Source organism: Ovis canadensis, chromosome 18 (genome assembly GCF_042477335.2).
Source record: "Ovis canadensis isolate MfBH-ARS-UI-01 breed Bighorn chromosome 18, ARS-UI_OviCan_v2, whole genome shotgun sequence".
In the NCBI taxonomy this organism is placed as follows: Eukaryota; Metazoa; Chordata; class Mammalia; order Artiodactyla; family Bovidae; genus Ovis; species Ovis canadensis.
In genome coordinates, this window is record NC_091262.1 from 39,892,221 (window position 1) to 39,917,133 (window position 24,913).

At 48.2% G+C, this 24,913-nt stretch overlaps 1 protein-coding gene across 6 annotated transcripts in view; it reads left to right on the forward strand.

Annotated features, from left to right (window-relative positions):
* The first annotated feature begins 1,191 nt into the window (after positions 1–1,191).
* Positions 1,192–24,913, forward strand: part of ARNT2 (aryl hydrocarbon receptor nuclear translocator 2) — a 190,709-nt gene continuing 166,987 nt past the window's right edge. For 3 of the 6 annotated variants that reach the window (XM_069559010.1, XM_069559012.1, XM_069559009.1), the window contains exon 1: positions 1,192–1,434. In XM_069559010.1, coding sequence (XP_069415111.1) covers positions 1,404–1,434 — 31 coding nt within the window. In that variant the 5' untranslated portion in view covers positions 1,192–1,403. Of the gene's footprint in view, positions 1,435–14,184; positions 14,364–24,913 lie in introns of those variants that run through there. The other 3 variants (XM_069559016.1, XM_069559013.1, XM_069559017.1) reach the window with 3 other exon arrangements.

The following is a 24,913-nucleotide window of genomic DNA, read 5'->3' on the forward strand; positions in this document are numbered from 1 at the left end:
GCCTCTCTCTGCCCCCATTCATTCATTCACCAGTGACCACACTGAGCCTCAAGCAGCTGTGTGCTTCTGGAGTACAAACACCTTATTCTGCTGCCCTCATGGCCACCCAGACTAGAAGTCCAGGGAGGGCAGAGCCCCTGTGGCTCTCTTTCCATCGTCCACCCAAAACATCCCCTTGTCCAGGCACTACAGCAGACATTCAATTTCATGGAATCGATAAACAAATGAATATCATTAAGCGCCTATTAGTCAAATCAATAGTGACAAATACTCCCCTGGAAGACAATGCTGATTTGAAAATAACATCCCAAGCACTTCTTCTCTACTCGCCCCCTCCCTCTCCACCAAGTGCTTCTTTGTAAGGATTTAAGATAGTCTGATGTTTTTGCAAACGTGTTCACATTAAGAGGCCGTCTTGCCCTTTGTGGGTCTCACCTGGGAGGGGTTCATTCTTCAGTGGAGCCTTCTCAGTGGGTGCCATCTCCTTCCTATGAGCAACCGTGCTGTCTGGCGAAGAAACAGCCCCTCCCAGCTCCCTATGGCTAACTTCACCAGGATATGCAAATAAAAGCTCTCAGAGACTCCTAAATTCTCAGGTGGTTGTGTAAAAGCTCCTGCAACAACTTTGGGTGATAACCAGTCACCATGCAGAAAGGAAAGTCGAGCTGACAGCCTTCCTAAGGGCCGAATCCTGCACAATTTCCCGGGTCTGGTGCTCGCTGGATGCCCTCGGCAGCTGTCCTTCCGTGCCCGTGGCCTTGGAGGTGCCGGGGACCTGAGGAGTCTCGGCCCTGGGAGCCGAGCGGCGCGGCGCCGGCATGCTAAGTGGGCAGCACTGGGGCGCCTTTGTTTCTCTCCATCTTCCCTCTGAATCTTAATGGGCGGCCCTCCACCCTCTCGGGCCCGGCCCCCTGGCCCAGGGACAGCGCCCCTTCGAGCCGTGTCCGGGACCCCCGGAATGGGGGTGGGCAGGGGGAGACTCGGACCCGGAGAGCGGGGAGGGGGCGCGCCTCCAGCCCGAGCCTGGGCACCTGCGCGGCCCCGAGGGGGCGGCCCCCGACTCGGGGGTCCGGCCGCCCGCCGCCCCAAGTCTCGCGGTGCTGCGGCCCGGCCCGGGGAGCGGCGGCCGGGCGCCCCCCGCGTGTGACAAAGGCTGAGGCCGGAGAAGGAGGCCGGGGAGGGGGCGGAGGCGACAGAGGCGGGGGCGCGGGCGGCCGGGCGGCGGGAGAGCGCGGAGCAGCGCCCGCCCGCGCCGTCCTTTGTGTGGAGGCGGAGGGGCGGCGGAGGGGAGGCGGCGGTGGCGCCTGGGCCTGCGCCGGCCGCGCTTGCCCCGGGGGGCGCCCGGCTCCGCGCCGCCCCCGCTCCGCGCCCCCGCCCGGCGCGCGCCCAGCCTCCCGAGCAAGATGGCAACCCCGGCGGCCGTCAACCCTCCGGGTGAGTAGCGGCCGCGGGCCCCGCCGCAACCCGCGGGCCCTGCCGGGGGACGGAGCGGGCCGGAGGGGCTGGGCGCGCCGAGCGCCCCCGGGGACGCGGAGCAGGGGAGCTCGACACCCCCATCCCCGGGTGGGGTGAGGGGGGGCGCTGTCATTCTGCGCGGCAGCCTCAGCCTCAGCACCAGCTCCAGGATCTCCATCCCAGTCTCTGTCCATCCCGGTCTCGGGGATGCGTCCCCTCCGATCCGCGGGCGGCGCACGCCGGCCTCGCATCCCTGGGAACCAGCAGCGCCTGTCCGGGATCCCCTGAAGTTCCGAAAATACCCACCTTAGCCTTCCCTATCCAGCGCCTTTTTCTCTTCCGGCCCCGGCCCATGTAGCATCAGGCGTCAGCCGGTCCGGACGGGTAGGAGGGTACAGCGCTGACGAAGGGAAAAGTTCGGAGCCAGAATTCAACAGGGTGGAACTCCGGGACGGTCCCCTCAAGCTCTGGTCCTTTGATCCCCTGGCGACTAGCTACTGTGTGTCCCCATATTTAATGGACACACATGCACACAGCCTGTAGAAACAGCGTGGAGAAGCCCAGGCCAGTTCAACGTCCTCTGCTTTATAAGGCTGACCAGCTCCCAGGGTGCGGTCTATGATAACTCTGCTTACTGGGCAGATTTCAAAAAAATGAGACGAGGTCCTGATCAAGTGGGAATAACGACGTGGCTTGGAATAGTAGCAGAGAAATTCTATTGTGTTTGGAGAAATGCTCTACCTTGTGAATAGGACGGCCGGAAAGGTGTCCAAGAATGGAAAGGCGGACAGCTGGGCTTTCTGCTACAAAGTTTTGGGTGCTGTGCAGTGACTGCTATGGCCGTGGCGTGGTGTTCGGCCCCTGTGGAGGTTGCGGGGGAGTCTGACAGAGGCCAGCCCTCGGGGAATTCCTGGTAGCCGGAGGTCGTAGGGTGGACTCGGGGGAGGGGGGGGGCCGAACACACGCAGTGTCTAGCAAAGAAAAAAAAAAAAACAGTTAGAAAGGAAGATCCCCTTCCATCTGAAGTGGTAAGGCAAAGCTTTTGGAGACTGGGCACTTTAGAATTGGACTTTGAAGAGCTGGAACACAGACCCAGGTGCGAAAGCGGCTCGCAGGTGGAAGGGATGGTGTGAGTCACGGCGGACTTACTCTGAGCATGCGCAGATGCAGTGAGTGTTGGGGCTCTAAGCCCGAGAATTTCACACCGAGCGGTTTGGCAGTGACCAGACTTTAGAGTAGGAGGAGAAGGGGACAACAGAGGATGAGATGGTTGGATGACATTACCGACTCAATGGACATCAGTCTGAGCAAACTCCAGGAGATAGTGAAGGACAGGAAAGCCGGGCCTGGTGCAATTCATGGGGTCACAAAGAGTTGGACAGGACTGAACAACAACAACAAGGCTTTAGAGTGGACGGACTGAGGAGTATGGACTCCCTCATTCCACACTAAGAGTATTCTCTATGGTATTGCACACGGAAGTTACATGATCACAGTGCTTCTGGAAGATTAATTTGTTAGCTCAGGTTTGAGGTAACATAGGAATGAGGGAGCAAGACTGGAAACAGAGAGGCCGGGTTGAGATGAGGCAGGTGCTGGGGAGGAGAGACTTAGCGGTCCTGGCTTGGGACACAGAGAGGAAGGACAGTGCTGTTGGGCAGGTGGAGGAGCTCAGACTTGCACCTCTTAGATTAGGGGTAAGCCTAAAGGAGACACAGACACAGAGGTGAGGGGCCTGAGTAGCTCCAAGGACAGAGGTTCCGTTTGCAGAAATAGGGAGTCTAGGAAGAACAGATGAGTATCCTGTCCAGATGCTGAGTCTGAAAACAGCTTTACCAGTTTGCTTGTGATTGAAGCCTGCAAGTTCAACCTGTTCAGCTACTTAAAGATCAATGTTAAGTTGATGGATTTAAATGTTATATTAGGAAAAGCAAAGGATGTTAAATGAGGATATTTTAGTCCAATATAGGTTTATAATGGAAATAGGAATAAAATCAGAGGCAATGTACATTAATATATGTAGGCTGTGGGGTTTCCCCACTCAACCCACTCAAGTATTCTTGCCTGGAGAATCCTGTGGACAGAGGAGCCTGGTGGGCCATGGTCCGTGGGATCCCAAAGAGTCAGACACGACTGAGCGGCTGAGCATGCACGTGTACACACACACACACACACACACACACGCATACGTACATACACAGCATAACATTGCTGTTTAATACATTTTGTGTATCACATTGTTCCGTGAGCCAAATGCAATAAATACAGGGCAACTGCCAGCCTTGGCCATGCTGAGCACATGACTGCCTGTGCCTTAGACTTTGGAACACTTGAACTGTGCAAGTGCAGGGAGTTGTTTTTATTATTTATAAACAATAGATGGGAAAACAATGGAAACAGTGTCAGACTTTATTTTGGGGGGGCTCCAACATCACTGCAGATGGTGATTGCAGCCATGAAATTAAAAGACGCTTACTCCTTGGAAGAAAAGTTATGACCAACCTAGACAGCGTAATGAAAAGCAGAGACATTACTTTGCCAACAAAGGTCCGTCTAGTCAAGGATATGGTTTTTCCTGTGGTCATGTATGGATGTGAGAGTTGGACTGTGAAGAAAGCTGAGCGCCGAAGAATTGATGCTTTTGAACTGTGGTGTTGGAGAAGACTCTTGAGAGTCCCTTGGATTGCAAGGAGATCCAACCAGTCCATTCTGAAGGAGATCAGCCCTGGGATTTCTTTGGAAGGAATGATGCTAAAGCTGAAACTCCAGTACTTTGGCCACCTCATGCGAAGAGTTGACTCATTGGAAAAGACTCTGATGCTGGGAGGGATTGGGGGCAGGAGGAGAAGGGGACGACAGAGGATGAGATGGCTGGATGGCATCACTGACTCAATGGCCGTCAATCTGAGTGAACTCTGGGAGTTGATGATGGACAGAGAGGCCTGGTGTGCTGCGATTCATGGGGTCGCAAAGAGTCGTACATGACTGAGTGACTGAACTGAACTAAACTGAGCTGAACTTGCTTGCTAGAGACAGTGGGTGTCTGTCTTTTCTCTGTTGGCAGTGATACCAGAGATACTGAGCATGATGAGATCTTCCCAAGGGAAAATTTCTTTAGGTGGCTAACTTTTCTCTTACTCACCCATCTTTTCTTTAAAAAAAGAAATTATTTGTTTGGCTGCGCCAGGTCTCAGTTGGGCACTGAGGATCTTAAGTCTTTGTTGCAGCATGCGGGATCTTTAGTGGTGGCATGTGGGATCTAGTTCCCTAACCAGGGATCGAACCCTGGCCCCCTGCATGGGGAGCACAGAGTCTTAGCCACTGGACCACCAGGGAAGTCCTTCACCTGCCTTTTCTCAGAATGACCCTCCGCGATAACCCTCAGGTCTGTGGAACAAGTTGTTTTTGCAACCCTGTGAATCTTGAACTTCTCTGGGGAAAGGATGTATTTCCTAAGGGAGATAACTAAAGGTTAGACCCCAGAGACAGGTTTCAGATTTCTCTGGCAATTTACAACCGAGAGAGGCAAGGTGCCTGAGCTGGGTACCCAGAGTCCACCTCTCCTAGGCACGAGTCACATGATGCTTCTTTGAATGCCCCCTCCTCCTTCCAGCTCACCTTTCTCTCCAGATGTTGTTGTTTTGCCAAGAATAAGAGCTTAGTAAACACAAGTGGCCTGGGAGGCACCCGGTTTTTTTCCGATGCTTGTCTCTGTTCAGGGTACCAAGGTGACAGGCCATCACTTCGCCACCCCACCCACTTGTTCCTTTTCTTCCAGTTGAGTCCTGCAGACCAGCAGACCCATGTGCAGTGACGCTTGTCTGTGCTGTATGGTAGGGGCGCTCTGGGGACCAGGTAATATGAAGTTGGAATCTTCCTAGTTTCGTGTATTCAGGAGATCTGAGCCAGGTTCACACTCTAACCATCTGCCCCTTCTAGGTGCCCTGTTTGGGTTTTGGATTCTACCAATTACTCAGAGAAGAGGAGTGCTCCTTGGAGCAGGATGGGTTTGGCCTCCCGCTCTTCTCATGGTGTCTGCCACCGTAGTCCGTGGGTTTAGCTCCCATCTCCTGGGGCCCCTGACCCCTCCCTGCTGCTGCTGCTTAGTTGCTTGTTTGTCTCTGACTGTTTTTGACCCCATGGACTGTAGCCCACCAGGCTCCTCTGTCCATGGGATTCTCCAGGCAAGAATAATGGAGTGGGTTGCCATGCCCTCATCCAGGGGATCTTCCCAACCCAGGAATCAAGCTGTGTCTCCCGCTTTGGCAGGCAAGTGAGCCATTGGGGACCCCTCCCTACTTCTAGGTCATTTGCAGTCCCTGTCTTGGTTGCTGATACTATGGCAGTGGCTGATTCTTTTAAAATTTATTATTGTTATTTTATTTTTGGCTGCACTAGGTCTTCATTGCCGGGTGGGGTCTTTCTCTAGTTGTGGCACCTGGGCTTAGTTGCTGCATGGCATGTGGGATCTTAGTTCCCCATCCAGGGATAAAACTCACGTTCCCTGCACTGAAATTCTTAGATTCTTAACCACTGGACCTCCAGGGAAGTCCCATGTCTAGTGTCTTTACACACTGCATTTCATGGTATCTAGAAGACTGTTGATGGCAAGATCAGTTCAGTTCAGTTCAGTCGCTCAGTCATGTCTGACTCTTCACGACCCCATGGACTGCAGCACGCCAGGCCTCCCTGTCCATCACCAACTCCCAGAGCTTACTCAAACTCATGTTCATTGAGCCTGTGATGCAATCCAACCATCTCATCCTCTGACATCCCCTTTTCTTCCTGCCTTCAGTCCTTTCCAGCATCAGGGTCTTTTCAAATGAGTCAGCTCTTCACATCAGGTGGCCAAAGTATTGGCGTTTCAGCTTCAACATCAGTCTTTCCAATGAACACCCAGGACTGATCTCCTTTAGGATGGACTGGTTGGATCTCCTTGCAGTCCAAGGGACTCTCAAGAGTCTTATCCAACACCACAGTTCTAAAGCATCAATTCTTCTGTGCTCAATTTTCTTTGTAGTCCAACTCTCACATCCATAGATGACCACTGGAAAAACCATAGCTTTGACTAGATGGATCTTTTGTTGGCAGAGTAATGTTTCTGCTTTTTAATATGCTGTCTAGGTTGGTCATAACTTTCCTTCCAAGGAGTAAGCGTCTTTTAATTTCATGGCTGCAGTCACCATCTGCAGTGATTTTGGAGTCCCAAAAAATAAAGTCAGCCACTGTTTCCATTGTTTCCCCATCTATTTGCCATGAAGTGATGGGACCAGATACCATGATCTTAGTGTTCTGAATGTTGAGCTTTAAGCCAACTTTTTCCCTCTCCTCTTTTACTTTCATTAAGAGGCTCTTTAGTTTTTCTTCACTTTCTGTCATAAGTGTGGTGTCATCTGCATATCTGAGGTTATTGATATTTCTCCCGGCAATCTTGATTTCAGCTTGTGTTTCATCCAGCCCAGCGTTTCTCATGATATACTCTGCATAGAAGTTACATAAGCAGGGTGACAGTATACAGCCCTGATGTACTCCTTTCCCAATTTGGAACCAATCTGTTGTTCCATGTCCAGTTCTAACTGTTGCTTCTTGACCTGCATACAGATTTCTCAGGAGGCAGGTGAGGTGGTCTGGTATTCCCATCTCTTTAAGAACTTTCCACAGTTTGTTGTGATCCACATAATCAAAGGCTTTGGCATAGTCAATAAAGCAGAAGTAAATGTTTTTGTGGAACTCTCTCACTTTTTCAATGATTCAACGGATGTTAGCAATTTGATCTCTCGTTCCTCTGCCTTTTCTTAATCTACCTTGAACATCTGGAATTTCACGGTTCATGTACTGTTGAAGCCTGGCTTGGAGAATTTTGAGCATTACTTTGCTAGCGTGTGAGATGAGTGCAATTGTGTGGTAGTTTGAGGTTTCTTTGGCATTGAATTTCTTTGGGATGATGGCAAGATACATCATTATTTTATGAGCTTCCAAGAAAGAAAACTAGCTAATTCAGCTCTGACATACTATCAATTGTTAAATGCTCCTCCATTTCAGTGATGTTTTAGACAATCGCATTTAGAACCAGTGAAATACCATGCCTTAAGAAAAAGTCAGTTTTGCTTCCTGACTACTTGTAGGCAAAACAAACGGTCTTTTTTTTTTTTCAATAAAAAATCTATATAAAGTGTACCCTTTCAGCATCTGTCAGGGAGCCTAGTGATGAACCAATACCCTTTTAGCTTCTGTCAAAAAACAGGAGTGATATCTGAAAAAGAGATATATTTATTTTTCCATCATGTTTTATTGAGCAACTAGTATGTGTCAGTTGCTAGGTGCTGTGCTAGCTTGAAGTTGGGAAGAGCTGGGCTGGTTTGAGGATCCAGAAAAGCCCAGGGTGGCCAGAGGACAGTGGGTGAGTAGGGGTGATGGTGATGTGGGAGGTTGGAGAAGGGGGTAGAAGCCACTCATGGGAGGCATGGATTGGGATAAGGGGTTGAGATTTGATGCTAAGAGCAATAGAGAGCTTGGAGGGTCTTGAGCAGTGGAGGTGTGTGGTACCACCTGCAGTGACTGCTGTATGGAGAGCGGACTGGACAGAGGCAAGAGGAGAAGCCAGCATCCCTTTAGAGCTTGTTGACATGGACAAGGGCGGTGGTGAGCATGGAGGGAAGCGGATGGAGTTGAGATCTATCTGGAGGCCAGACTGCTATGCTGAGCAGCTGCAGAGACACCAGTTATATCCTTGGCCACATTGCCTGCAGCAGCCCTTCTTTTGGGTTAGCACCATATATGGTGTGGGTTTGGGAGAAAGAACAGTTGAGGTTGACTCCTAACACTTGGGTGGTAGGAGATGATGGGGATATAGTGAGGTGCATGTGGCCGTGGGGTGTCCATGAGGCTCCTGCACTTAGCACTGGGGTGGAGGTGCCTTGGAGACACTGTGGGGGAGCCGCTGGGAAGGCCATGGATTTGCTGGAGATGTAAGTGAAAAGTGGTGTTTGCCAGCCTCTCAGCAGCTTCTCTAAGCCCTTTCCTTGAGGGATGTGAGCTCCCCGAGAGTGGAACACCTGGGCCACATCCCCTGAGCCCCCCAGCGTCACCTCCATAACTGCCTCATCCTCGGCCTGTGCTGAGATCCGTGGGGAAGTCAGTTCTGTATCTTTTCCAGAACTACGACTCCAGTGCGAGTGTCAGCTGAGTGCTGGGCTGTCCCTAGGAAAGGAGCGTGCAGTAGACTTGCCCGGGGTGGGATCCACTGCATGGGGAGCCGAGGACGTCCTCATACAGAAGCAGGTAGAGCCGCTGTCACGCAGGTCAAGCTGGTGGACTAGCTGTACACACAGAACTTGTTCAGTGAAGAAAAGCAGGGTCTCCCACTTCTTGTCAAGCCCCTTCCCACTTGAGGGCTTTAGCCTGTGCTGCTGTGTTCTCTTCTGAGGATGAAGAACTGCTCACCTGTCCTTCCTGCCGTCTCCTGCCCACTCCCCCCACCTAACCGTTTTCCCCCAGGCCACTCCTTTTGTTTCCTTCTGGTCTCAGCTTGAATTCTTACTCCATTGGAAGAGGTTCTCCGGACCCTTTATCAGTGGCTCAGTGATAAAGAACCCGCCTGCCAATGCAGGAGACCGGGGTTCGATCCCTGGGTTGGCAAGATTCCTTGGAGAAGGAAATGGAAAGAAATCCCACTCCGGTATTCTCGCCTAGGAGATCCCTTGGACAGAGGAGCCTGGCGGGCTCCAGTCCATGGGGTCACAAAGAGTCAAACATGACTTAGCGACTAAACAACCACACCACCACCACCGCGGAGGGAGAACAGGTCAGACTGGTAGCAGCCTGGGGACCAACTGGTGGTCTCGGAAGACCCGTATCCCCACCAGATTCCCTGTGGAAATCCCACAAGGTGCTCCCCTTCCCAGCCTTCTGCTCTGGGTATGAAACTGCTGCTGTGTCTTGTGTGACCACCAGCAGTCACGGATAAGGCCCCCTGGGCTGGTTCTCATTCCCCTGCCTCCCCCACCCCGCCAACCCAGGGGTCGACACGGGTCTCAGGAAGGCGGCACTGAGGACTACTGGCTCTGCAGTGGGAAGCGAGGCCCTTTGCAGATAAGCAGAGCCTGCATGGTTTTCCAGACTGTGACAGTTGGGCCATTTTCCGGACAAATTCATAGAAAAGCAAAAATGTTCACCAGTAAGGAGTTCTTGATTTTGGACATCGTGTGGGGCATTTTTCACTCCTCTGGTTATGTTGTGAGGGCAGCTGAGCAGAGCCTGGAGGGGATCTTCTCCCTGCGCCCTTCTGAGGAATTGGCTTCCTTTCTTCCCCATAATCACTTTTTCCCTGAATACAACAAGAAAGATACTGCGTGGATTATAAGAAATTTGGAAAATACACGAAAGTGTTGAGATAGTTCTCCTACCCACTATTAATATTTTTGCGTATGTTGTTACAGACTTTAAAAAACATTAGAAATTAATACAAAATAGAATTTTAGAGTACATTGCATATTGTATATTGTAAATTAATTCTATGTTGGAATAAAATACACAGTTTGCTATTTCCTTCTCCAGGGGATCTTCCCAACCCAGGGATGGAACCCATGTCTCCTGCATTGGCAGGTGGATTCTTTACTGCTGAGCCACCAGGGAAGCATTTTATTCCTAGTTATTACCAGATGCTATTCTCTTTCTTATTTGAAGAGACTCTGACTAAGCCAAGTGGCAGAGCATCTGAGAACCCAGACATGGGGGCCCAGAGATGTGTCCATACAGCGCTTCTGAGCTGCGGGGGGGCAATCCTGGTTGTCACATACCAGGGTGGGTGGGAAGGTGGGGGGAGGCAGCATCTTGGGAGTGGTGGCCAGGGATGCTGGCAAACATCCTCCAGAGCACAGGGCAGCTCCCACCACAAAGAATGATCCAGCCCTAAGGGTCACCAGTGGGCGGCTGGGAAACCCCGGTCTACAGGGACAGGACTTCTCCTGGGTCTCTGGGCAGTGGCCACTGGGAAAGGAACCTGAGAGTTACAAAGAGGCTGGCCCCCGAGGCCGCCACCTCAGAATAAGAAATCACGGTGGCTTTAGAAACAAGACGGTGCTTTTCGGAAAATTATGATATCCGCAGTGAAAGTTAATTTAAATGTGAAATGACAGAACTGCAGGATTTTTTTAATTATTATTTTTAGAACAGCATTGCTCTTTCTATCACATCAGCAGGTTCGAAATGAGGCCTCGTCTGGGTTCATTTGCTATAATTTGATATGCTTGATGGATTCCAAGCCCCCCAAAGAATGAAATGAATGAATGTGATCAAGGATCACAGCTGTGTTCTTTCTCTTTGAAAGCATTTCAGACCAGAAAACTTCTAATTCGGTTCAGCCAGCCTTCCCTGGGCACCCCTCTGCCCCCCTGTACCGGCTTCTGGGCGGGTAGAGAGACTCTGAGTGAAACAGGTTGGCTGCACTGTGTGTACAGCTGGTCTCCTCAGCAGGCAGTATTGGGACAGTCTCATGGCAGTGACTGGTGGACTCTTACGGACAGCCGAGAATGGACCCCCACCAGCTCCTCCTGAAGGGCAGAGAGAGAGTTACAGGAATGGCTTAGAACAGGGGCCCCCAACCTCTGGGATCTAATGCCTAATGATCTGAGGTGGAGCTGATGTAATAATCATAGAAATAAGTGAGTGAAGTGAAAGTCGCTCATCGTGTCCTACTCTTTGCGACCCCATGGACTGTAGCCCACCAGCCTCCTCTGTCCATGGGATTTCCCAGGCAAGAATACTGGAGTGGGTTGCCATTCCCTTCTCCAGGGCATCTTTCTGACCCAGGGATTGAACCCAGGTCTCCTGCATTGCAGACGAATTATTTATTATCTGAGCCACCAAATGTAAGGCACTTGAATCATCCCCAAACCATTCCCTCTACCCCTCTCCCTGTCTGTAGAAAAATTGTCTTCCATGAATCCAGTTCCCGGTGCCAAAACGTTTGGGGACCACTGGCTTGAGGGTGCACAGCTCATTTTAGCACCAGAGTGTATGCCTTTTCCTAACGTCAGCCTCACAAACCACAGGTCTCTATTTCCTGCTGCCCGCCCAGCATCTCCGTCCACGTGTCCCCCTCATTTTGCAAAGCCAGTACCCCCTCCCCAGGTCCCCTGCAGCAGTGAATGGCATCACTCTCCATTTACTGGTCCAAGCCTGACATTAATTATTTTAATTGCTTATCCACCTAATTAAGCAAATATTAATTGAATGCTAACTGTGCATGCACAGCAGTGTGCAAAGCCAGGCGTGGTCCCCACGCCCACAGAGATCCCTACGGGGAGGACTGGTTGTTTATTAAAGAGTCATGAGCAGGAGGGTGTTATTAAAGTAAGTATTAGGGGAAAAAGGTGTCTTTGTATCCAGATGCAATAGGAAGCCATTGAAGTGTTGTGAGCAGGAGGCAAATTTTGAAAAGACCTCTCTGGCTGTTGAATCAGGCCTACAGGCTGAGGGCGTCCTTCCCCATGGTCCAGGGAGGGGACTGCAGAGGCCCTCTCTAGGTGGCAGTGGACATGGAGAGAAGCAGGTGAACCCCTGAGATGAAGCCAGCAGAACCAGATCAGAACCAGATGATGCATCAGATGGAGTTAATGAGCGTGACAGTGGCCAGGTTCCTGATTCAGTCCCTGGAAAGTCAGGGTGCCATTTCCCAAGACAGAGGTTGTTGATGAAGTCCCAGTGTTTGCGGGTATTTTGATGGAAGGGGCAGGGAGGTGATGGATTCAGTCCTGGACCTGTTGAGTCTAAGGCATCAAGAGTTCAAGGCATGTAGGTGGGGCTTTGCCAGAAACCCCAAGTTGCTTCATTTCGCTTAGAGCTGAGATTTTCTTTTCCACTGTAGGAGCCTTGATATTAGGGGCTTCCCACGTGGTTCAGTGGTAGGGAATCTGCCTGCTAAAGCAGGAGACATGGGTCAGGAAGATCCCTTGGAGAAGGAAATGACAACCCACTCCAGTATTCTTGCCTGGAAAATCCCATGGACAGAGTAGCCTGGTGGGCTATAGTCCATGGGGTAGCAGAAGAGTCGGAAACAACTTAGCAATTAAACTACAACAACGTCTCTAATATTATTGAATGAATGGATGGATGGGTGGTTTGGTCACCCAGTCTGCCACAATTTAAAACCAATGCAAAGCAGTGTGACCGTTAAAAGGTTCGTTTTTTTGTTTTTAGTAACTTTTACGCTGCAATAATTACAGGCTTACAGTAAAGTCTTGAGAAGACTACAGAACTCCTGTATTCCCCATCTAGATTCCTTAAGTGTTAACATTCACGTTTGTCTCATCAGTTTCTTTAGGTTTTTTTCCTCAATTTTCTGAACACTTTAATACCTGGTAGACAAAAATGAAAATGAAAGTGTTAATCGCTCAGTCGAGTCTGACTCTTTTGTGACCCCGTGGACTATAGCCCACCAGTCTTGTCTGTCCATGGAATTCTCCAGGCAAGAATACTAAAGTGGGTTGCCATTTCCTTCTCCAGGGGATCTTTCCAACCCAGGGATCGAACCTGGGCCTCATTTTAATTCTAAACACTTGAATGTGTGTAAACTGAAAATAAGTACATCCTTCTACAGAACTGCGATTTATGAGCAAGATCAGGAAGTTGGCATTCATATAACAGTATATTCTAAGCTGCAGACCTTATTCATATTTTACCAGTTGATCTTCATAGCCCAAACCATTTTCTTGGCTCTAGGTTTAATCTAGGATGACAACTTATGATGCCTCTTTAGTCTCCTTTATTTAACTGCTCCTTTAATAACTGCTCTGGTTCCCCACCCCGCCCCCACCACCCCCGCCACCCATAACATTTTTACCGAGTACAAGCCAGTCACTTTGTAAAATATCCCACAATCTGGTTTTGTTTGACGTTGCTGCATGATGACCTTGGGATTATGCTTTTAAACTTGTCTGTTTTCAAGGACACAACAAAAGTGATGTTATATCACAAGGCTGTTTTTAGCAGGCATTACTTAAAAAGCAAGTCTCTGGGTTGGTAAGTCAAGGTCTTGTGCAGACAAGGCTAAGCAAAGGTGATCAGCGGTTCCAGATGCCCTTTCCTGTGTAGATGCAGAGAGTGTGTTAGCTGCTCAGTCGTGTCTGACTCTTTGTGACCCCATGGACTGTAGCCCGCCAGGCTCCTCTGTCCGTGGAATTCTCCAGGCAAGAATACTGGAGTGGGTAACCATTACCTTCTCCAGGGAATCTTCTTGACCCAGGGATCAAATCTGAATCTCCTGCATTGCAGGCAGATTCTTTACCATCTGAGCCACCTGGGAAACCCTTCCCTGTGTGCTCGGCAAACTTCTGTGGGTTCTATACACCATATATAGGCAGCTTCAGGTGTTCCTTGTCAAGTACAAGTCCCAGGTTTTTTTCTATTTTTTAAAGACTGTAAGGGTAACATTTTCCTAAATAAGTATCGACTTCATTTGACAAATAATTATAATCTAACTGTGTAAGGATTATCAAATCTCTAATAAAGTCAATAGGGAGTTGAAGAGTTTAATTACCAACTTTCCTGACATACAAATTGGAAAGCTTTTCAGGTAAGTTGCTCATGTGGAATTCCTGAAACGTGTTGCAATTAACAGATCTCCATTCAAACAGTAATTAGTGTATGATTTGACCTGTTCTTTGTGGCTGATGCGTATCTAGGGTTAGATAGGTATTTGTGTTTATTTTAGGAAGTGAATTTGCTGCCTTTTTTTTTTTTTTTTGGCTGCACTGTGTATGGAACCCTCCACATCCTGCACTGAAAGTATGGAGTCTTAACCACTGGACCACGAAGGAAGTCTGCTGCTGCTTCTACGGTCCATTTAAAAACACATTTGCATTTACTGTCACTTCCTAAAGAAAGACCCAGTAAATCAGATTTGGGGGGTGAGTAATTTGCCTGCAGAAACCTGCTGAGTTTTTCCCAAGGTCCGAGAATTCCCCCTCCTCGCTCTCTCCTCTCTGCTCCCGTCCCTCTCCTGTCTCCTTCCTTCTTTCTTCCTCCCTCTATCTCTTTCTCCTCCACCTCTTCCTTTCTTCCATTTGTCCTCCCTCCCTTGTCCTTCTCTCCCTCCCCACTCCCACTTCTCTTTCGTCAAAGACCCAAAAGAACCAGACAGGGTGGAAATGTTCAGATCACCCCAGTAGTTCATGCTGGGTCATCTTGCTGCAGGTATGTAAAAACCCAGACTCTGACTGTGTGAGTGGTGACGATGTAAACACCATCTGCTGGGAGATGGTACAGGTGAGGGCCTCCGTCTTCCCATCTGTAAAATACGCTGAATTCTTGATCATGCACTGACTGTGCTGTGTGCTCAGAATTCAGAGATGAGGAGGACACTGCCCCCTGGGGTTGAGACAGGCCACGGCCGACCTGGTGTCCGTGGCTTGTGGGCTGGCTGGTTACCCCCTCGTTTCCACTGCTTCCTCACCTGTATAGTGGGGCTCCTCCCTGGGCTTTGATGAGAATTAGATGGTTCTACTTAAGAACCTTGGGGATGAGGCTTGGCACATGGTAAACACTGGCTCAGAAGGGCCTTTGCTTCTTGTAGGGACATGGAACACAGCACAGGGTTCAGGAGTGAAGGGCAGCGTTCCAGCTGGGCGGGGAAAACTTGGGGAGCAAATAACCAAATGTGCTTATGAAAGAGATGGGGTTCTTGTGCAGTAGGCAGTCTGGGTTGCTGGGGCTCTTCTGTGCATGTGGGGGTCATTAGCTGTCCATGCTTCAGTATTCCTCCTCCCAGGCTCAGGGCTGAGAAAGCCCTGGGAAGAAGGCCATCAGCCGTGGCAGCAGTCCCCGCCGCCGCCCTGCTGGACTCCAGCTTTCCCCTCCTATTGTGCTGTGACTGTCCTTCCTGCCATCCCTCCCTGTTTGCTAGACTTCCTGCCTCGGTCCTGCCCCTGAGTGCAGACCAGTTCATAATGCCCTGTCACCCTCCTTTTTCCTTCCTCACTGGCACAGTAGGGTGGGGGGAGGGTCCCACTACCCTAAGACGAGTCTCCCTCCTGCCCCCTCCATCCTCTAGACAGACTGTGATGGGCTCCCCACCCAGGAGGGTCCCCCGTTGAATGCCCAGGGCTGCTGCAATTGCAAACAGTATACCTGGATGCCTGGAAGTTGCCGCTGCAGGCAGTGGCTTGGCACTCTCTCCCACCCTGTCTCCTTCCACCTCTTAAACCTGGCTTCACTGGGCCTCAGGCTGCATCCTAAGAGGTTTCAATTTCACAAACACTTTGTGGACAGAATAGGCATTAAAACGTGTGTCTTTTTAAATTTATTCGTTCATCTTTGTGCATTCAACCGGTATTCATTAACTGTCTGCCTTTTATTAATCATGGTGCTTAAGTGCTGGGATTATCCTGGTTAGAAAGCACAGCACAGTCTGTGCCGTTGAGCATCCACAGTCTGCTCTGTTGAGCATCCGCAGTCTCCATCCATAGTCTGCTAGCAGCGGTTCCTTCCCTTGGTCGTTCAGGCTGGGTATTCTGGTCCTTTCCCAGAGCATAGGCGCTGTTGTGCCTATTGACCACTAGGTGGCGCAGTCACACAGGTAGCTCAGTCACTGGAATTAGACCTGCTTGTTAATACCCACTGCTGGCTAGAACTAGCCTCTAGCCCAGTTCTAGAGGCTCTGCCCATAGGCGGTGGTCAAGTTGGAGGGAGGTTGGCCTGGCATTTGTATTTCTTTATTTTTAAAGAAAATTTAAAATGTATTTATTTATTTATTTGGCTCTGCCAGGTCTTAGTTGCAGTGCTCAGGATCTTTAGTTGCGGTGTGCAAGTTTTTAGTCGCAGTATGTGGGATCTAGTTCCCTGACCAGAGATGGCACCTGGGCTCCTTGTTCCAGTGGCTAGGACATCTGTTAGTAAGATGCAGACCTCCTGGCTTGATTCTCTATCTCTTCTCTCATTCCCCGGCTCCTTGATTGTTTTCTGTGTAGGGGGTGTATTTCTTTAGAAAACAAACCTTCAGTCTCATTCCTTGGGAGAAATGTCAGCCCATTGGCATTAGGGGTTAGAAGTTTGTTATTTTCATTAAGGGGGTGGTGTTGGGAAGGTAGAGAGGATGAGGCATATGTCATTGTGCTGCCTTTAATTGGAAAATGGTGGCTTTTATTTTCTTTTTCTTTTTTGGACTGTGCTGCATGGCATGTGGGATCTGGCAGTTCCCCAGCCAGGGATTGAACCTGCTGCATTGGAAGCATGAAGTCTTAACCACTGGACCACTAGGGAAGTCCCAGAAAATAATGGCTTTTAAAAGAAGCATCTAGGTTCACTTTTTCTTTTAAAAGATTTTCTAATTGGGTAAAACAACAGAAGCCAAACTATACCATTATGTACTACTATTTACAACTTGGAAAAAGTGATTTAAAGGTTTGAAAATAGAAGGACCAGCCTTGGTGTATCAGGCTAGTGCAGACAGAAAGAAAGCTGTGGTCACAATGTTAAAATCAGTCAAAATGAAATTATTGTCAAAACATCTAATGGTAAGAAGAAATTATTACCCTGTGATTTGTTGGTTTTGATCTTAATGCACCAAACAACATTTTATAATTGATATGAATTTCTTATCACTTGCAGTGAACACCCATCTTATTGCTTTATTTTTAGCCATCAAATTAAACCTGCCTTATCCCTTCCAGCTGGCTGTTAGAACATCCAGTTTCATGTTTCCCGGGGAATATGAGCCCCATCCTTGGTCATTTGTGACGCCTTTGGCCCTTACAGCACTCAGGAGATTTGGAGACAGGCTGCCTATTGTTTAGTTCAGGTGGGCCATCAGGAACTTACAGTGCCGAAAAATAAGCAAAATTAGGAAACTGGTGGATGAATTACTTATTTATTGTTAACGCGTAGTTTGACAGTCTTTGTTTCCTAATCCAGAAAACTGAGTCCCTTTATTGGGACCATTTATGTGTACAGACTTATTTCTTCCACTTCTTTTCCTTTTTGTCCCACTTTTTCTTTTTCTCCCTCCCTCCTTTATTTTATTGGAGATGAGGGTCATATTTACCCTTCTGTTCTTTCTTGCTCTGCTAGTTTGGAGGTCATATATAGTATGCGTGTTAATTACCACTTTGGAAGCATGATTACGCACACTCAGCAGACTTTAGTAATACTGAATGGCCTAGCATCACTTCAGATCACCCCATGAAGCACATGCTAGTATTATTTACTTACAGTCAATACATATTTATATTTATTCTGTGTTCATCACTCTCTTTGCTCAGTAAAGCAAAGAGAGTCCTCCTTGTGCCTGAGACCTTCCATTTGGGGTTACTTTGGTTTCCTTATCTGTAAAATGGAATAATAACAAATACCTACCTTCAGGAGCAGGCGAGGTGAGCTGTTGAAATGAGACAATGGATATAAGGTGTTTAGTGGTGTTTAGCGGTGTGCTGGACGGTGTCTGTGCTCAATATGTGTTAGCTCTGCCTATCATTGGAGTCATTCTGGCTCCGAGGACCATTTCCACAGGGATCTGAGAAATGATTCGTAATGGATCTGAGCAATGGCAGCCTTGAGCAGTAAGCGTGGAAGCACACAGCAACTCCTAACACTAGGAACACAAACCTGTCAAAGCAACGAGTCCCATGATCAGTTATGTCACATGTCCTTTTCAGTGTCTATTGAGATAAACTCAGGGTTTGTTTTTTTTTTTACTTATTTAAGCTATTAATAGATCTCCTAATGGTGAATTATCTGCATCTTCCTGGAATAAAAGGGACATGGTAACACTGCATGGTTCTTTTAATATTATTATTGTAAGATAATGCTGGATTTGATTTACTAAGATTTTATTTAGGGATTTTCCGTCCATATTAACGAGTGAGGTGTTTTTGCAAATACAGAATTTGCAGTGTAGTCGGTGAAGTGTGCTTGTCAAATAATTCATATATACAGATTACAAATATTCATTGTGTCTGTGAGAGAAGAAGGAGAAAGAGGGGAGGGGAAAGGAGAGAAGAAGGAGGAGGGGAAAAAAGAAAGACGGGAAGATGAAGCAGGGGAGGAGGGGGCAGGGGAAAGAGGAGAGTAGGAAGAAGAGGAAGGAGAGGAGATGCAGAGAAAAGGAAGTCACGATATATTTGTCAGGATTATTTCACTCTCAGAAGACATCCCAGAGACTTCCCCGGTGGTCCAGTGGTTAAGACTTCACCTTTTAGTTCAGGGGCTATGGGTTCGATCTCTGGTCAGGGACCTACGATCCCACATGCCTGGCAGCCAAAGAACCAAAACTATAAATCAGAAGCAATATTGTAACAGATTCAATAAAGACATCAGAAATGATCCACATCAAAAAAAAAAAATCTAAAAAAAAAAAGGCAGCCCAATTCAAACCAAACAGTAATTGTTCCTAAAGTTAAGATAGCCAGGTGGGCATTTGGCTGCAGGTAAAGATCCAGAGGTGCTAGCACTGTACCCTTCATGCTGCGTATCTTCACTAGGTCCTCTCACCCTCCCTCCTGGTACTGGTTTTAATCTCAGGCAGAATCCCCCTAGTGCTGGTGATGTTACATCTCATCAGCGAAGCTCCAGCAGAAGTCAGATGACTTTGCTGAGCCAAGACCTCTTGCCAGGGCACGCAGTGCTCTGAACAGACCTGGGCATGTGCCCACCTTTGGGAAGGAGAGAGAAAGGCTCTCTGTCCAAAGGGAGTCTCCATCACAGCTTTAGATGTTTTATCTGGCCTCACCTTGTCTTGACTTTAACATATCTGGCTCTGTGTTTACAGGTCTTTTCTGTTTTTCCTTTTTGGCTGTGCTCCATCTGTATTGCAGCGCGTGGGCTTCGCAGTTGTGGCACTTGGGCTCTCTAGTTGAGGCATATGCATTTGAGTCCCACTTGAGCCACACAGACTATGAATGGAAGGGGGGACATACCTGAGATGTGGTTCTCAGCACTGTCACTGAAGTGAAGAAGGGGACATCGGGACAGGCAGTACCAGACATTCTGGATTATCCCTAATTGATCAGGTGCTTTTGTGTGTCCCAGATTTCAGTTACTTCATTTGGCTTGCACAAAACTCCCATGAAGTTTGTATAAAATACTGTCTAAAATATTTATTTATTTATTTTAGGCTGTGCTGGGTCTTCTTGCTGTGTGCAGGCTTTCTCTAGTTGCGGTAAGCAGGGGCTACACTTCTTGGCGGTGTGTGGGCTTCTTATTGCAGTGGCTTCTCTTGTTGCGAAGCACGGGCTCTAGGGTGATTGGGCTTCAGTAATTGCCCCACGGCATGTGGGATCTTCCCAGACCAGGGATCGAACCCATGTCCCCTCCATTGGCAGGCAGATTCTTACCCTCTGGACCAGCAGGGAAGCTCCCATGGAGTTTTATTTGATATCATCTTCCTCCCTCTGTTTATGGAGGAGATGCTCAGAAGCGTTCCCACTTCGGCAGGACGATTGAGTGGGACGGTGAGTCCTGAACGAGGACTCCTCTCCCTCAGTGGGGCTGCATCTCCAGTCAGGATGGCCCGTGCCTCCTCTTCCAGAGTATCCTCTCGGGCAAGCCACCACTTGTGTCCCTCGTGGCTTTACCACAGCATCGTCTCGTCTGTAACAGTCAGGTGAAATCTACCTGCAGGCGGAAGACGAAATGCCTGTACCCTTACTGCTTCACTGTCACCTAGAACCTTTCCTTTTCAGTTGTCTGAGTCATAATTTTCCTTTGGTTGATTGATAAAGCAACTTTTACTTTTTTCCTCCCAAGCAGCCCTAAAAAAACCAAACAGGCCAACAAAGAATGGATTTGTAGAAGCTCACAAACTCAGGCTTCCAGGCACTGAAACCCAGAATCTCTGCCTCAGAGATGTGAGTGTGCAGCTCTCTGCCTATGGTTGCTTCCAGGAACCTGACACGCACTTTGTCAAATTCCTTGTGAAAAGCAAATCTTATTTTGCAGCACAAAGTGCTCAAGTTGGAGAATCACATAAGACTTATAGCAAATGAGTGGTTAAAGTAAAAATGTATCACAAAGGTATTTTCACAAAGTACCTGGGATTATTAATCCATATCTAGTTGCTCTTAACCAAAATTTGACACATTGGGTTTTTTTTGCTTAATAGTATATTCTCTAGGGGACCCAGGGATCGAACCTGGGTCTCCTGCATTGCAGGCAGATTCTTTACTGTCTGAGCCACCAGGGATGTCCATTCAAGGTCTTCTTAGAGTAGCCTTGCTTCTGTCAAGATGAACATAAATGAGATAATCAAGATGAAGATGAACAGGTACTCAGAGCAGGGACTTGAGCCTTTAAATAGCTCAAGACAAACAAGAATGTCCTTCCTGGGAGCCTGAAATGCTGTGTAGTCATTGACTTTTTAAATGGATAGACTTCATGCTTCTGCACATGTGCCTCTCTGAATGGCTGTTTTAAACTCTGAAGTGCTAATGGGCACGTTTCTTTTCCACTCTTTCCCGTGAAGATGGCTAAATCAGTAGCATCTCTACAGGTTGACCCCTGAGGATCCTGATCTTTGTTGTTTAGTTGCTCAGTCGTGTCTGACTCTTTGTGACCCTGTGGACTGTAGCCCGCCAGGCCCCTCTGTCCATGGAATTCTCCAGCCAAGAATACTGGAGTGGGTTGCCATTCTCTTCTCCAGGAAATCTTCCTGACCCAGGGATTGAACCAGGTCAAAGGTCTCCTGCATTGTTCTTTACCATCTGAGCCACCAGGTAAGCCCATGATCTCTATTTCAGGTTCCCTAGTCCATCCATGAGGCTCAGTTGAATTAAGTACTTTAGAACTGGAGGTTTATCATTTTATTCGTATATGTATAAAAGAGAAAAGATGAAAATGTGATTGATTGCCTCGCTCCTTCTGTGGCCAGGAAGGTAGATTCTTGAGGTCTGTGCTTCTTCTCAAGATAAATGTTGGTTTTTTACCGGCAGCTTCTAACAGCTCCTGGGTCATGCTGGTCTCTGTATTTCCTTTTTTTAAAAAAAAATTATTTTTCTTGTAGACCATTTTTTAAGAGGATTCCCAGGTGGCTCATTGGTAAAGAATATGCCTGCCATGTAGGCAGTACAGGAGACTCGGGTTCAATCCTTGGGTCTCAAAGATCCCCTGGAGAAATACATGGCAACTCATTCCAGTATTCTTGCTGGGAAAATCCCATGGACAGAGGAGCCTGGCAGGCTACAGTCCATGGGATCACAAAGAGTAGAACCTGACTGAGTGACTGAGCAACTGAGCACATTTTTTTTTAAGTGTTTATTGAATTTGTTACGATATTGTTTCTGTGTTCTATTTTGGGGGTTTTTGGCTTTGAGGCATGTGGGATCTTAGCTCTCCGATCAGGGGTCAAACCTGCACCTCCTGCATTGCAAGGTGAAGTCTTAACCATTGGACTGCCAGGAAAGTCCTCTTGTCCCCATATTTTCTACTTTGAGCACAGCTGGACAAGTAGAGCTGGGTTTTAGGATATCATCTTAGAGAAGACGTAAAACAGCGATCATAGGAGCTCCAGGCTGCCACCAGAATTTAGTTCCTCTCAATTTTCTTTCAATCAGAGCAAAACCCAACTTCTTAATGGCGCCTTTCTCCCAAGGCTACTGCATAGAAGGGGCAGGGCCAAGGAAAGAAAAGATTTGGTGAACACAAGGGTGTGGTCATCAGTCATTGGGTGATTTTCTCTCCGTCTTCATGAAGAGGAACAAAGTTTTCACTTCTCCTAACCTGGTTAAATTATCTTGTTTATTTTTTAAAAGAATATTTGTTTGGCTGTGCTGGGTCTTAGTTGTGGTTTGTGAGATCTTTAGTTGTGGCATGTGGGATCTAGTTCCTCGACCAGGGATTAAACCTGGACCCCCTGCATTGCGAGTGTTAGCCCCTGGAGCACCAGGGAAATCCCTAAATTATCTTGTTTAGAACACATTTCACAAATGAAAGGCATTCTTTTTGACACAGTACTGTTGAACAGCTATCTTCGCTTGGGCTGTGATAACGAAATACTGCAGACTGGGTGGCTTTAACAGCAGAAATTCATTTTCTCACTATTTGGAGGCTGGGAAGCCCAAGGTCAAGATGACGGCCTGTTTGGTTCCTGACAACAGCTCACTTCCTGGCTTGCAGATGGCCACCTTCTTTCTGAGTCCTCACAGGGCTGGGAGCAGAGAGACAGGAAGAGGAAGCCAGCTCTCTCCTATCTCTACTTGAAAAGAAACTAATTCCACCATGAGGGCTTCATCCTTACGACCTTATGACCTCCCAAAGACCCCACCTCCAAGTACTGTTCCATTAGGTTTTAGAGTTTCAACATGACTTCCAAAGGGACACCTTTCAATCCCTAGCATTAGCACAAAATTATTTTTAGGATATGCATGTGAGCTTCATCAAGCCCCACTTTGCAACCCCCTGGACTGTAGGCCACAAGGCTCCTCTGTCCATGGCATGTTCCAGGCAAGAATACTAGAGTGGGTTGCAATTTCCTCCTCCAGGGGATCTTCCCAACCCAGGGATCCAACCCACGTCTCCTGTGTCTCCTGCATTGGCAGGTGGATTCTTTACCTACTGAGCCATCGAGAAGCTCATTGTAGTGATCCGTGTTTGGGGTGATAAGATCCTAGACTCTGGTGGAAAAAGTGAGAAGAGGACACCTGACCTGCAAGGTGGGGCTCTGTGGCTGTGGTTGTTCTGCTGAGACCTGAGCGTGTGTGCTTTGTGTCCCTGTCCGCCTCTCTTCTGAGACATTTAAGAGTGACTTCTTGGTTCACCGCTCAAATTGATTCTGCATTGAACCGCCCCACTCCATTCTCGTTTGTGGCAGTGACTGGTGGTACCTGATAGAAGACGGGTGCTCAGAAAACCCTAGCGGAAGGAAAACAGGGAGTTTTGAGCCTCAAGACTGAAAACAAGTGAGGTTCTGCTGATGGAAAGACTGGAAATCAGCTTACCAGATGGTCTGGGAAGGAAAAACAGAGTTCCATTTTAGACTGTGGAAGTGTGAATTGAAAGTTGCTCAGTCGTGTCCTACTCTTTCCGATCCCATGGACTGTAGCCCACCAGACTCCTCTGTCTATGGAATTCTCTAGGCAAAAATACTGGGTTGGGTTGCCATGCTCTTCTGCAGGGGACCTTCCTGACCCAGGGATCGGACCTGGGCGTCCTGCATTGCAGGCAGACTCTTTGTCATCTGAGGCACTGGGGAAGCCCTTGAAGCCCGGAGGCAGCTGTGATGCTGCTGTGGTGGTGGGCTAGTTGCTAAGCTGTATCCAACTCTACGAGATCCCGTGGACTGTAGCCCACCAGGCTCCTCTGTCCATAGGATTCCCCAGGCAGGAATACTGGAGTGGGTTGCCATTTCCTCATCCAGGGGATTTTCCCGACCCAGGGTTTGAACCCGCATCTCCTGCATTGCAGGCAGATTCTTTACCACTGAGCCACCTCTATACATTATTGCCAAGTAGGTGAAGATCAAATAGTCATACGTCTTAGGAAGATAAAAGTCCTTTGTTTTAACCCTGTAGTCATGGCAGGGATCCCCAGGATAAAAGTGTGGCCCCATAGCACCCCGAGCCCTGCTTGGCACTCTCTTGGTGACGTGATCATTTATAAGGCATTTAGACAGTCCCATCCTATCTCATGGAACGTGCTCTGCTGCTCTTCAATTCTACTACAATTCCCCCTTATTTGTGAATCTGTCTTCTGAGGGATTGCAGTCTGCATCTATTAATAGCTTGGGTCTTCGCTGTTGCTCGCGGGCGGGAGCTACTCTCTAGTTATGGTGCACTGGCTTCTCGTTGCGGTGGCTTCTCTTAAGCACAGACTCAAGAGCACGGGCTCAATAGTTGTGGGGCTTAGTTGCCACTTGGCATGTAGGGTCTTCCCGCAGCAGGGATCTAACATGTATTCCTTGCATTGGCAAGTGGATTCTTAACCACTGGACTACCAAGGAAGCCCCATATATCTTATATATCGGGAGATTTTCAGCCTTAGCTCATCTAGAATGCCTGTGTACGTTTGAAACTGAATATTTGGAGAACAATAAGTTTGTGTGGCATGCCTTGTCTTGGGATTGCTGTTACTATACTATCAATGTAGATATGATGATGACCCATGTGATCGTAGGGTCATTGATCACCCACAAGTTCAAGGATGCCAGAAATGATCCTGAAATAGGTATTTCACTGCTTCACTATTCAAAGGTTGAGCCATTCATTCAGAAGCCAGGGCCAGATGTTAGGGCAAATATTGCAAAGCTGAATTTCATCGGATCCCTGACATCTATGTCTGCCTCTAAGCTTTTGTATCCTGCCCTACCTACTAATGTACCCTGAGCATTTTCCTGTGGCATTATTCTTTAAAATCGTGATATTTACTGGCTGAGTGATTCTTATCTGTGTGGGTGTTCCATAATTTATTAGCTTTTAACTTTATGTCAGATGTTTTAGTTCATTTGGTTTCTGTTCGACTTCAAATTGTATTTGGA